The sequence below is a fragment of the Aedes albopictus genome, chromosome 3, assembly GCF_035046485.1.
Source record: "Aedes albopictus strain Foshan chromosome 3, AalbF5, whole genome shotgun sequence".
In the NCBI taxonomy this organism is placed as follows: Eukaryota; Metazoa; Arthropoda; class Insecta; order Diptera; family Culicidae; genus Aedes; species Aedes albopictus.
The window spans coordinates 126,116,173-126,128,105 of record NC_085138.1 but is presented as its reverse complement, the minus strand read 5'-3'; the positions used below and the strand labels follow the sequence as shown (position 1 = coordinate 126,128,105).

Here is an 11,933-nt window from a genome sequence, read left to right as displayed (position 1 = left end):
CCGAATGTCGCCTTAGCATACGCGCAGAATCTCGAGGCCGCGTTGCCAGACGAGGGCGAGCTCGACGAGGCCCCTCTAGAGGACTGCTGGAAAACAGTCGAAACAGCCGTCAACGATGCAGCCGAGAGCACTGTCGGGTACGTGGAACGGAATCGACGAAACGAATGGTTTGTTAAAAACTTTCTGTCGAATCGCTCCTTCAGAGTTGTAATTGGCGACAGCTCATCCAAGTCCTTCGCCGAAGAGACAGGTGTACCTCAAGGAACCGTTATCGCCGTCACCCTATTCCTGGTAGCGATGAACGGAGTCTTCTCTAATCTTCCCAGTGGTATCTACATTTTTGTGTATGCTGATGATATCCTGCTAGTGATTCCTGGACGAACCCCCATTCGCACCAGAATAAAAGCTCAAGCCGCTGTCAACGCCGTAGTTAAATGGACATCCTCAGTCGGGTTCACCCTATTTGCACCTAAAAGCGTACGTTGTCATATCTGCAACACTGGTCATCGAATCCGAGGTCCTCCTATCACGATTCAAGGTCAGCCCATTCCACTGAAAGAAACTGTCAAAACCCTTGGGGTTTTAATCGATAGAAGGCTTACATTCAAGCAACATTTCGCTTCCGTTAAGGCCAGTTGTCGTACTCGGCTCAACCTGGTGCGTACAATCTCACGCCCCCACCGCTCCAACAATCGGGCCGTTTGTTTTCCAGTAGCCCGCTCTATAATCGACAGTCGTCTGACCTATGGATTAGAATTGACCTGCATAGCCACCGAAAAACTCCTCCAAGTCCTCACGCCCGTGTACAACAACTATGTAAGAATCATATCAGGTCTGCTACCCTCAACTCCGGCGGACTCTGCGTGCTCAGAAGCAGGTATACTACCTTTTCGCCACCTTATATCCGCAGCCATCTGTAGAAAAGCCGCTGCTTTCGCCGAGAAAGCCTCAGGAAGTGAAAGGATCTTCCTCCTCTCAGAGGGGTGCAGAATCCTCCGCACGGTAGCCAACGTAGATCTCCCCCCGGTGGCCAAGATCCACTGGCATCCAGTTGGCATTCAAGAACACCAAGAATTGATAGCACAATTAAGAACCGTTTTCGAGCCGGTGATAATTCAGTCGTACTACGGGCATCAGTACTCGACTGGCTTCAAAACAAATACCCAAACCACCTCCACAGATATACAGACGGTTCACTGTCGAGCCGAGGTGTTGGCATCGGTGTCTCCGGGTCCAATATCAACACAAGCCTCAGCATGTCCCATTTGTGCACCATCTTCTCGGCCGAAGCTGCCGCACTTCTCATCGCAATCACCGCAACCCATCCTCGTACTTACCGACTCAGCTAGCGTGGTATCGGCTCTCCAGGCCGAGTCTCCTGTGCATCCATGGATTCAGGATATTATCCGGCTTGCCCCACCAAACACAACTATCGCTTGGATCCCAGGGCATTGCGGCGTTCCGGGTAACACCACAGCTGACCGTCTCGCTGGGGCGGGTCATGCTGCACGGATGTACACCGACAAGGTCCCCCTTCATGACGTCAAAAGATGGATTACCAAGATTTACCGCGAACAATGGCAAACCGAGTGGTCCCAACACAGCCTACCTACACAAGATTAAGCCGGATACCGGACCATGGACGGACCTGAGCTCGCTGAGAGAACAGCGGGTTGTATCCCGTTTGCGGACCGGCCATACACGCCTTTCACATAGCATGGGAGGGGTCCCCCTTTCACCGGACATGTCTCATTTGCAACACCCACAACACGGCTGAGCACTTTCTGTGTGTCTGCCCCCAATATGAAGTGCACCGCGCAAGTAATGGTCTGACTGGCAGCATCCGTGACATCCTGTGCAACAATACATTGATCCTAGCCAGCGTTATCCGTTTTTTACAAGATTCTGGACTTTATACTCAGATCTAATTCTGTTTTTACCCTAGTGTTTAGTTCATTTTTGGTTGTTCTGTATTTGTATCATAATTGTAACGAAATTTGCGAGCCACTAGGTTGGGCTCGGTTGGATAACATTTCTCCTACCTGACAATGGTGATGAACTAGCAATCTGCGCTAAAAATCACCCTAATAAAGAAGAAAAAAAATGGTTTGACGAAGAGTGCAGAACGGTTTTAGAGGAGAAGAACGCAGCGAGGGCGGTAATACTGCAGCAAGGGACCCGACAGAACGAACCCTGGTTTGACGGTATTAAAGTGAAGGTTACACAGCGTAAAAAAAATTACTTTTGGTCTGTCTCAAGAGCAAACTTATGTGTCTCTGACAGATTTTAGGCCGCTGAATCCGAATCCGGGCTCAGATTTGCTCCAACACGTCACAATTTTGAGCTATACCTCAATTTATAGGGCAAAATATGCGATTCTGGGCTTTTTTAACTGCAAGCCATCCAAATTAACGACTCATGCAAAATATTTCGTTTCACCAAATCGAATTTGATAGTTTTAAGCGATTTATGTTAGGTACGATGTTTCCCATACAAGTCACCCTCCAAAAGTTGCATGCAAGTTTTTAGACTATCATAAAATGCTTAAATCTATTAAACTAGCTGACCCGACGTGGCTAGCCACTTTTTCACAACCCCGAGAATTATGACGATGACTTAAAAATGTTTGTATGCATTTTTTGCATATCTACAACTTTATTCAGAAACCATATTTATTCCTCTGAAGTGTTCTAGAATTTCCTACTACTTAATCTCTTTGCCATGTAAGGCTCTAAAAACTAAATATGCTATTATTTGTGAAAAATACTCGAACATATATGTTATTGGTTTGATTCCTACAAAGAAGTTTGAGAATGTCCATGAATCTTCGATTTCATCTCCATTATAAAAATGCATTTCGAATCCTTTAACCCTTTCAAGACGGTTGGGTCATTTGCACCTCGCTGACGCGTTCTACAGCGGCAAGGTTGGTGAAAAAAGTCTTCCCGAAGGGGTTAAAGAATGATCTAGAATGTTACAGAAACTTATTTTTCTTCTTGGTGAAGTTTTTTTTGTATTCCATTATGTTTGGAAAACTCTTGAACATTTGTATAAATAGTATTTTCATCCCTCCGGGGCATACACAATGTTCTAGAATATTGTTCTTCTCTTCTGCTTCTTCTTCTTTGTCCAGGAAAATTAGAAAAATGTCTTCTTATTTGAAACAGAAACCTGACGTTCTTGTAGAAAAGGAGTTTCTTTGAATTCAATTCTTCAACTTCGATTCGACTTCAATCCCGAACAGTGAGATCATATGATGTTGGCCCCACCGAATTATACGTGAAATATTTCAGTCAAACTTTGCTAAGCGTGACGGGAGGGCAGATAGACAACACCTGGATTTATATGCCGTTTTTGTTCTCCTTAATTTAGATTTAGAAAATGTTCATCCCTTAAGAAGATTCTTGAGCATTCTGGAATAATAATTTCCAGAAGTTTCCTCAGAAGCCATTGTAAATATGCGAAACATTTCACTCAGCAATGGACTCATCAGAAGCGCCAGAAGGTATACTACCATGTATTCAGAAATGAAAAACGCCAGAAAGTATACTTCCAAGTACACACCTTTAACTGTTACAGGGTTCTAATCCCTGAAATGCTAAGAAACTTCTAGAATCTTCTCAGGAACAGCAAATCTTTCATTTCATTTCAGCCACCGTCAATGAATGTTCGGAGCGCATACAGCCGAACAGTAAACTCGCGGGTATTTAGCCAAATTATGCTGAGGGTGCGAGAACTTCCAGAGACTTCCGGAAAGTCCTCGAAAATTAAAGTAGTTTAATATTTCAGAACATTCCAGAACGTTCTTCTTTTTTTTCTGAAACTTTCAGCAATTCCCACAAAATTCTGAGAAGCATGCTTCGTTCCAATTGAGACGTTATGCCAAAAATAAGAAGATGTTTCATAATATTGCATCTTCTTTCTGGAGCGTCCAGAAACTTCTAGAAGGTCTGGAATATATAAGCAATTTAATACTCTGGAACATTCCAGAACCTTCTTCTTTTCTTCTGGAGCTTTCAGTAACTTCCAGAAAGTTCTTGGAATTTTCAGAATATTGATGTTCCAAAAAGTTTTTCTTCTTATTATTTCGGAAGTGCTTCAACTATGGTGAAACATTTCAAAGCGTTACGGACAGACAGACATATAACGCTGGGATTTTATATGTATGATGCATATGTGAAATATTTCACAGCATTGAGAAGCGCCAGAAGGTATAATTCCAAGCATCCACCTTTTTGACTGTAAATAACTGTTGTAGGGTTCTGATCCATATAATAGAAAGACAATTCTAGAAACTTCTAAGGCATGCAATGCAACGATGCACCTATGTAACGATGCACAAATGAAACGATGCATCTATGCAACGATGTACCAATGCAATTATGCACCAATGCAATGACGCAATAATGCAACACAGGTACAATGCTACAGAGCGATGAATATTGTAGCTTTCATTCTGTGAAACATTTCGATGAAACATTTCAAATCGTGACGGAAGGACAGACAACTCTGGGATTTTATATATATGATGATTTGATTAGGTAAAACGAAATATTTTGCATGAGTCGTTAATTTAGATGTTCATCGACCAATTAACCTTTTGATAGCCTAAAAAAATATTTCCATGCTTAATGGCTTGCAGTTAAAAAAGCCCAAAATCGCATATTTTACCCTATAAATTGAGGTATAGCTCAAAGTTGTGACGTGTTGGAGCAAATCTGAGCCCAGATTCGGATTCAGCAGCTCAAAATCCTTCGGAGACATCTTGTACCGACTTTTCGAACCCTCTAAGCAGAATACCCTCTTCGAATGAGTGTAATCAGTTTCGTACCTTTTAAGTCCGCCCTATGGTGCTTATCCTTTGACAGATACGCGTATTTCGACTATCACTTGTAATCTTCCTCAGTGTCAGAGGATAACTGGCACTGAGGAAGATTACAAGTGGTAGTCGAAATACGCGTATCTGTCAAAGGATAAGCAACATAGGGCGGAATTAAAAGGTACGAAACTGATTACACTCATTCCTTCGGAGACACATAAGTTTGCTCTTGAGACAATAGTTATTTATGTGACGAGTTGCAAAAAGTTGATTTTTTCAGCACGAGTCGTACATTTATCCAACGAGGCTTGCATAGGCACAGTTGTCAACATAGACAGAATTTTGTGTGTTATTTCCAAGAATTAATAGCAAGGACATAAACATTCCTGGGGCTTCAGGTTCCGCGGGTTAATATTTATTCTGATAGCTTCATAGACTTCACATCCCGGATAAAAACTAACCATAGAATGTATAGTAAAAACCATTCCTGCACCATACAGTGTAACAGCTACAATAAAGTGTATTGTAATGATATGGTTCGCTATACTATACATTTACATTGGGTTTTTATGTAACAATATATTTAACTGTTTTTTCTTACGTTTAAACCATTCACTTTTCCGAAACATTATTTTTCCGTGAATTTTTAATTATTTCTGGTGTTCGATTTGAATAGGTCGTATGTTTGCTGTGATTCCTATATGCAGATTCGACCTATTCAAATCAAACACCAGATTTATTCAGATTAAGATTTTTTTTCCGTGCTTTGTTTTGTTGATGTTTGTGACTTTTTTGATGCAAAGGAAAGCAAAGAGTGAATAAGTTGAAACATCAAGTTAAAGTCAATAACATGTTTAAATCAGTGGTAAACCAGATGTCCTAAGAACTGCAGGTCCAAGCAGGGGTCCAAGAGATATGGCAGGCTAGGTGTGTAGGGTGCGACGAGAGAAATACGAATGTAGGCCAACCCGGAAAGATGCAGGTCAGATTACCGTAAATCAGTGGATGAATTCAACACTATTCTTGCTGTATTTGCATTTAGAGGAGTTTTCTCCTCTTCTCTCATGTGAACTTGCCTTCGACCACAATCGAATCAAATGCGATTGACAAACTTTATCTTTGACGTAAAGCCATCTTTAACATATGGACTGGACTGAACACTGAAATGACTTTTAATATAGGTTCGTCTGCGGGTTCGCTTTTCAACCTAACTTATATTTGAATCGAACTTGACAGTTATCTAATGAGTTGTTATGTATTTCAAACTTTAGTCAAACTGGAGCCTCAATATTGCAATAACGGTTAAGCACGCTGTAATGATACTTATGTACCTCGTCACCCACTTCATGCAACTACATTAGTGGTCTAATAATGCTTAGCGCGCTCGGCATAGTTCCATCATGCCGCTCAAAGTGTTGCCACAAATAATGCTTAGTTTGCGAAACCCGGTTATCTGGCTGGTGGGGCATGGGAGCCTAAGCTTCAACTGTTAATGCAATCAGAGACTACTCAGACCTCGACTCAGACTTAGACGTGCGCGATCCAATATATGAAGGGTTATCCAAAACGCTCTGGAGAATTCCCAAAGCGCATTCTCATAATGCTAGTAAGCCTAAGATGCCATTAACAGGAGGAAAATGACAAGATGTTATAAATAATGTTATGTTATATTTTACATGGTAATGTAATGTAAACCAATACAACATAACAAAAGAGAACCATTCCAAAACCATTTAATTAAATGTATAACCAGTGGTGAAACTACAATTAAAAATAATATATTTACGGTACATTTTGTTGTTTGAAACCATATGTGTACCATACAATGTACGGTTTATTAAAACCCACGTATCAGTATTTATAACAATTCATTTACAATATAATGTATGGTTTTGCAAAAAAATATATATGGAGAAAAATATTTTTTTATATTGTTACGATACTTAACAACCCGTATAGTATATTGTAAAAATCTTATTTACAATTTACTGTATGGTGTTCTACATTACATTTTATTGTTTTTGTATTTTTATTTTTACAGTGGTTTCTATTGTAAAAATATGGTTTTAAATAGTACTGTTACAATACAACGTTCGGTTTTTCTACTGTATTTTTTATTCGGGATGACTGAGGCCCGACAGAACATGGAACGTTACAAACAGAAGCGGAAACAGCAGATCCGCCTCTTTCGGGAAAAAAGCGCGGCCTGAAAGAAGCGGAGTGTGAAGAAATAATGGAACGATTTTCACAAGAAACAAAACAAATTGAACTGCCGATCCCATCGGACGTAATCTTCTGTCGCTCATCGTTTGCGTTTATTTTGCGTGATAATTGATCTCGTTAATCGTCTAAGTTAATTTCAAACTACGGTCGTTCGTAATCTGCACCGTCCTATGATAATAATTTTTCATATCGACTACCGTTGTGGTGAAAAAGTGCATTTTAATTGATCGACTCTACTCGCCATGGAATGCAAAAAGTGCCTGCTACCAGTGATAACAAAGGATCAACCGTACATTTACTGCAATGGATTGTGCGCCGCAGTACATCATGCAAATTGTGTTGGATTAAATAAAGCCGAGCTTGCCGCCGTGTCGCCTCCAAACAAGAATAGTTGTTGGCTGTGCGACGACTGTTTGGATGAGTTTGTACAATGGAGAAAAGAACGAACTGAGAAAACAAATCATCCGATCGCCGAAACCATTCCGGAGCCGCAATGCGTACAACTGCAACGTGATGTAGATGAGCTGAAAACCAAAGTTGAATCCATATTATCGGGGATTGTGTCGCATTCTAATCATCGCTCGGATACCTGGATACGACACTCAACACCGAATTCTTCACGACAAGAGGAAAGTGGATCGAGTGTAATTACAAGCGCGTTCAATAGTACGAATCGGATACCTGATTCGGGAAGCGAAAACGAAAACTTCGATTTGCTGCTATCTAATATCCATGGAAGCGTTTCGGAGGAAGATGTGCAACACATGGTTTCTCGCTGTTTAGGCACCCGTGATGATGAGTGTATTAACGTTAGAAAATTAGTTCCGCGATGGGTTGACTGTAGTACTCTCGACTATATCTCCTTTAAAATAGTTTTACATCGTAAATGGAAATCTACCGCAATGATGCCATCTATTTGGCCTAAAAACATCAAATTTCGAGAGTTTAAAAAAATAAGATGCCCGTGGAGACCCGATATTTTGTAATATCAGGGTGTCTACTACCTGGAAAAACCTGGAAAACCTGGGATTATCAGGGAATTTTACTCGACCTGGAAAAATCCTGGAATTCTCAGGGAATTCTGGTGACAATCAGGGAATTTCTGTGCTTATCACTTCAATACAAATTTTCAGTTAGAAATGCCTCAAAGCAAATAAAAATTTCGGCTGCGCCGCTACTAACTGCTCGTTTGTTAAATTACCCTTGACGTTGAAATTAACTTGTACTTTTTTCACAGCAATCTCCTATTTAATGTTTTACCTATTTCGGAAAACTGAGTCGCCATGCTTTTATTGTTAGGATTTTGTATTCTCAAATCTTTCAAACTATTGCAGCGTTGAATATTGGCTTAGTGACTTAAACTATTTTGCTTCATTCCCATGTGAATGAGCTTTTTGTCTTGCAGAATTTATTGAGGTTTACCTAACAAATTCGCAATCGCCTGTAAATGTTGAAAAATACCTGAAGGAACTTATATATATATATATAAGATATATTTTAAGCGTAGTTCCTGATACTCCCGCAGAATATTATTGATCAATAGGAACTCCTGGCGGATTCGATGTCAGTATTTCTAGCGAAGTTAACTAGATGATTTCTGGGAGAATTAAAAAAAAATTGACCATTTCTGAAAGGTTTTTGAACAACACATAAATGATTCTTAACAATTTTTGAAAGAATGTTTAACTCTCTTTCCCATAGTTGCTTCTGAGCTCCACATATTTTAACGAACTCGAGAGAAATTATTTTCGATGGACATAATGCAATGGTTTTATGGTTGTCAACTTATTATCTAATTGTCAATCAATTATTTCAAGAGTGAAACTATTGACAACCAAAACTATTGATTTACAACATTCAGTTTTTCTATTAGTTTTGAAAATAGTCCATCTATAACAATGTTTGGTCATATACTTCTGGTAAAAACCCTGTTTTGACGTAAAACAATCGTTCAAATTTGCTATGGAGAAAACAATTAAAATATTCTGAAGGGATTCAGAATTGCTTTATTTGAATTTATGTGAACATTTTTAAAATTTTCAAGTGTAACTGGCAGTATTATTTGTAAATTCTTTTGAAACTCTGAAAGGATTTTCTGGCTGAAGTCCTATAAACATATCTAACATTTTTAATAGCAATTTCTATAAATGAAGAAATCGCTGGAGAGAAAAATCTTGCGAAATTCCTGAAAAATACAAAGTTAAACGATTCTTTTGCGAAACCAACCAAGATCTTCGTGTGCAATAACAGAAGCTATGCGTGAAGGGTTTCTTGGAGGATTTGTTTAAAAGCGTTAGCAGCATTTTTTTTAGATTTCTGACAATATTTAAGAAAGTTTGCTTAGGAACTACTCGGAAGATTTTCTGCTGGAACAGCCTAACTTAACTTTTATAAAAATATACTATAATTTCTTGTTGTTTCCTTGCTAAATTCCTTCAGATATTCATAAACAAAATTTTCATCAAATTATGCAGAAAATTCTCCTAAAGTATCGCCAGGATTGTTTTAAGAATTCCATCAGAAAGTCATCTCGCGTTTCCGTCCTAATTGCTGGTGTAATGTTGTGTTTAAATGTCATTATAGTTGGAACTAGAAATTTCTCAAAAAGTTGCGTTTCCACGAATTTCTAGAAATCTGAAATCATGTTTAGTTTAGTCGATTTGTTAAAGTTTCTTGAACCTGGAATTATTTTCAAAAACCTGGAAAAATCCTGGAAATATCAGGGAATTTCATTTTCGTAATTGAGTAGACACCCTGAATATGTTTCGATGTTTTGCATTATGTGATTTCACGTTAAAATGTTTTTGTTTAGTTATAATATTCACTGCAATTTCTGTTTTGTGCCATCTGTGGAAATGTTTATGTATAAATCTGAAATGTAGTCTGCCCTTGAACGATAAATTTGAAGTAAGTAATTGTATCACTGTATTACATAATTGCCTCGTATTTTTTACTTGGTTTTGATAATTGAAGAGTTTGTTCTAAATGTTTGTACTTTAGTTTTAAGAACACATCATTGGGAAGCCTGTTGGTGTTGCTGTTAAATAAATAAAGAATAAATAAATAAATAAAGAAACATGGAAGTTCTATCAGAAGCTCAACGCATCCTGCACCGACTTTGTATCACCGACGAACCGACGTGACAGTGGTGATTCAAAACTGTCCCCCCCCAAATTTAACGGTCGACCAGCGAAGCGAGCGAACGCTTCTGTCAAATTAGCGCAGGCGCGAACCTTCTTCTATATGAATACACGGGGGTTTGGAGTCAAGCTATCAAAACAACGCGAACCGTTATAGAGGAGGCGGTAGTGTTCGGCTATTTTTCATCATGGCGTCGGGGACAACAAATTTGAATATATTTGTTCTAGCTGTCACGTCGGTTCGTCGGTGTTTGTACTGCGAACCGAAATATGCAGGGATAAAGAAGGAGGTCTCTTGATGGACGGACGTGAGGTGATCGAAAGGTGGAAGCAGCACTTTAATCAGCATCTGAATAGCGTGAAGGACGTAGGCACGGGAGACCACGGCAACGGAGGAAACGACGACGCCAGTGTAGCGTAGGACGGAAATGAACCAACTCCCACGCTGAGGGAAGTTAAGAATGCCATTCACCAGCTCAAAACCAACAAAGCAGCTGGTAAGGATGGTATCGTAGCTGAACTCATCAAGATGGACCCAGAAAAGTTGGCCACCTGTCTGCATCGGCTGATAGTCAGGATCTGTGAAACTGAACAGATACCGGAGGAGTGGAAGGAAGGGGTAATCTGCCCCATTCACAAGAAAGGCGACCATTTGGAATGTGAGAACTTCAGGGCGATCACTATTTTGAATGCTGCCTACAAAGTGCTATCCCAGATCATCTTCCGTCGTTTGTCACCTAAAACGAATGACACGGTGTGTCTGGTAGAACAAATTTATTACAAAAAAATGGGCATCGCTAATTTTTACGCTACGTGAAAGTTGACGCTACCAGCTTTCATTCAAGCCCAACATCGAAATATTCCATCGGGGGAACTTTTTCATACAAAAATTGGGTATGTTTGTTAAGTAGAAGTAGGGATTAATTTGGAACCGTGCATTTTGTATGGGGAAAAACAGTCTTCTGAAAAAGTTGTTCGGGATCCCTCGGTGGATTTTTTTGAGGGACCCTGCAAATGAAAGCTGAAAGCCTCTATTTTTGAATAGTGAAAAATTTGACGATGCCCATTTTTTTGTTATAAACTTTTCCCATACACACGCCGTGATGAGTTTGTGGGAAGTTATCAAGCCGGCTTCATCGACAGCCGGTCGACAACGGATCAGATCTTTACCGTACGGCAAATCCTCCAAAAATGCCGTGAATACCAGATCCCAACGCATCACCTGTTCATCGACTTCAAAGCGGCATACGACAGTATCGACCGCGCAGAGCTATGGAGAATCATAGACAAAGACGGCTTTCCTGGGAAGCTGACTAGACTGATTAAAGCAACGATGGACGGTGTTCAAAACTGCGTAAGGGTTTCGGGTGAACTATCCAGTTTATTCGAATCTCGCCGGGGACTGCGACAAGGTGATGGACTCTCATGTCTACTCTTCAACATCGCTCTGGAAGGTGTGATGCAACGAGCCGGGCTCAACAACCGGGGAACGATTTTCACAAAATCCGGACAATTTGTGTGCTTTGCGGGCGACATGGACATACATACATACAAGCAAAAAAGATTGAACGGTTACTCAGTAAAAATAAGTAGTCTCCACACTCTGTATCTGTTTTGACTCATCATAACCCTCTGGGGACGAACCAGCCTCGGGCTGAAAGCCTTGATAATAAAAATAAAAAAAAATACATTCACTTCACCCATACTTGTTTTAGGGATTTTTTTAACCCCTTAAATTCTCTTTTCCGTTT

The 11,933-nt window shown here is 40.0% G+C and overlaps 1 protein-coding gene across 1 annotated transcript; it reads left to right on the top strand.

Annotated features, from left to right (window-relative positions):
- The first annotated feature begins 6,948 nt into the window (after window positions 1-6,948).
- On the top strand, window positions 6,949-11,287 carry LOC134291686 (uncharacterized). The gene has a single exon (XM_062859762.1). It carries the CDS (start codon window positions 7,285-7,287, stop codon window positions 8,026-8,028), a length of 744 nt encoding a protein of 247 aa, XP_062715746.1. The 5' UTR covers window positions 6,949-7,284; the 3' UTR covers window positions 8,029-11,287.
- The last annotated feature ends 646 nt before the right edge of the window (window positions 11,288-11,933 follow it).

What these genes read in the sequence shown, in the direction of transcription:
- LOC134291686 (XM_062859762.1), top strand. Translation starts at nt 7,285, where the DNA reads ATGGAATGCAAAAAGTGCCTGCTACCAGTGATAACAAAGGATCAACCG.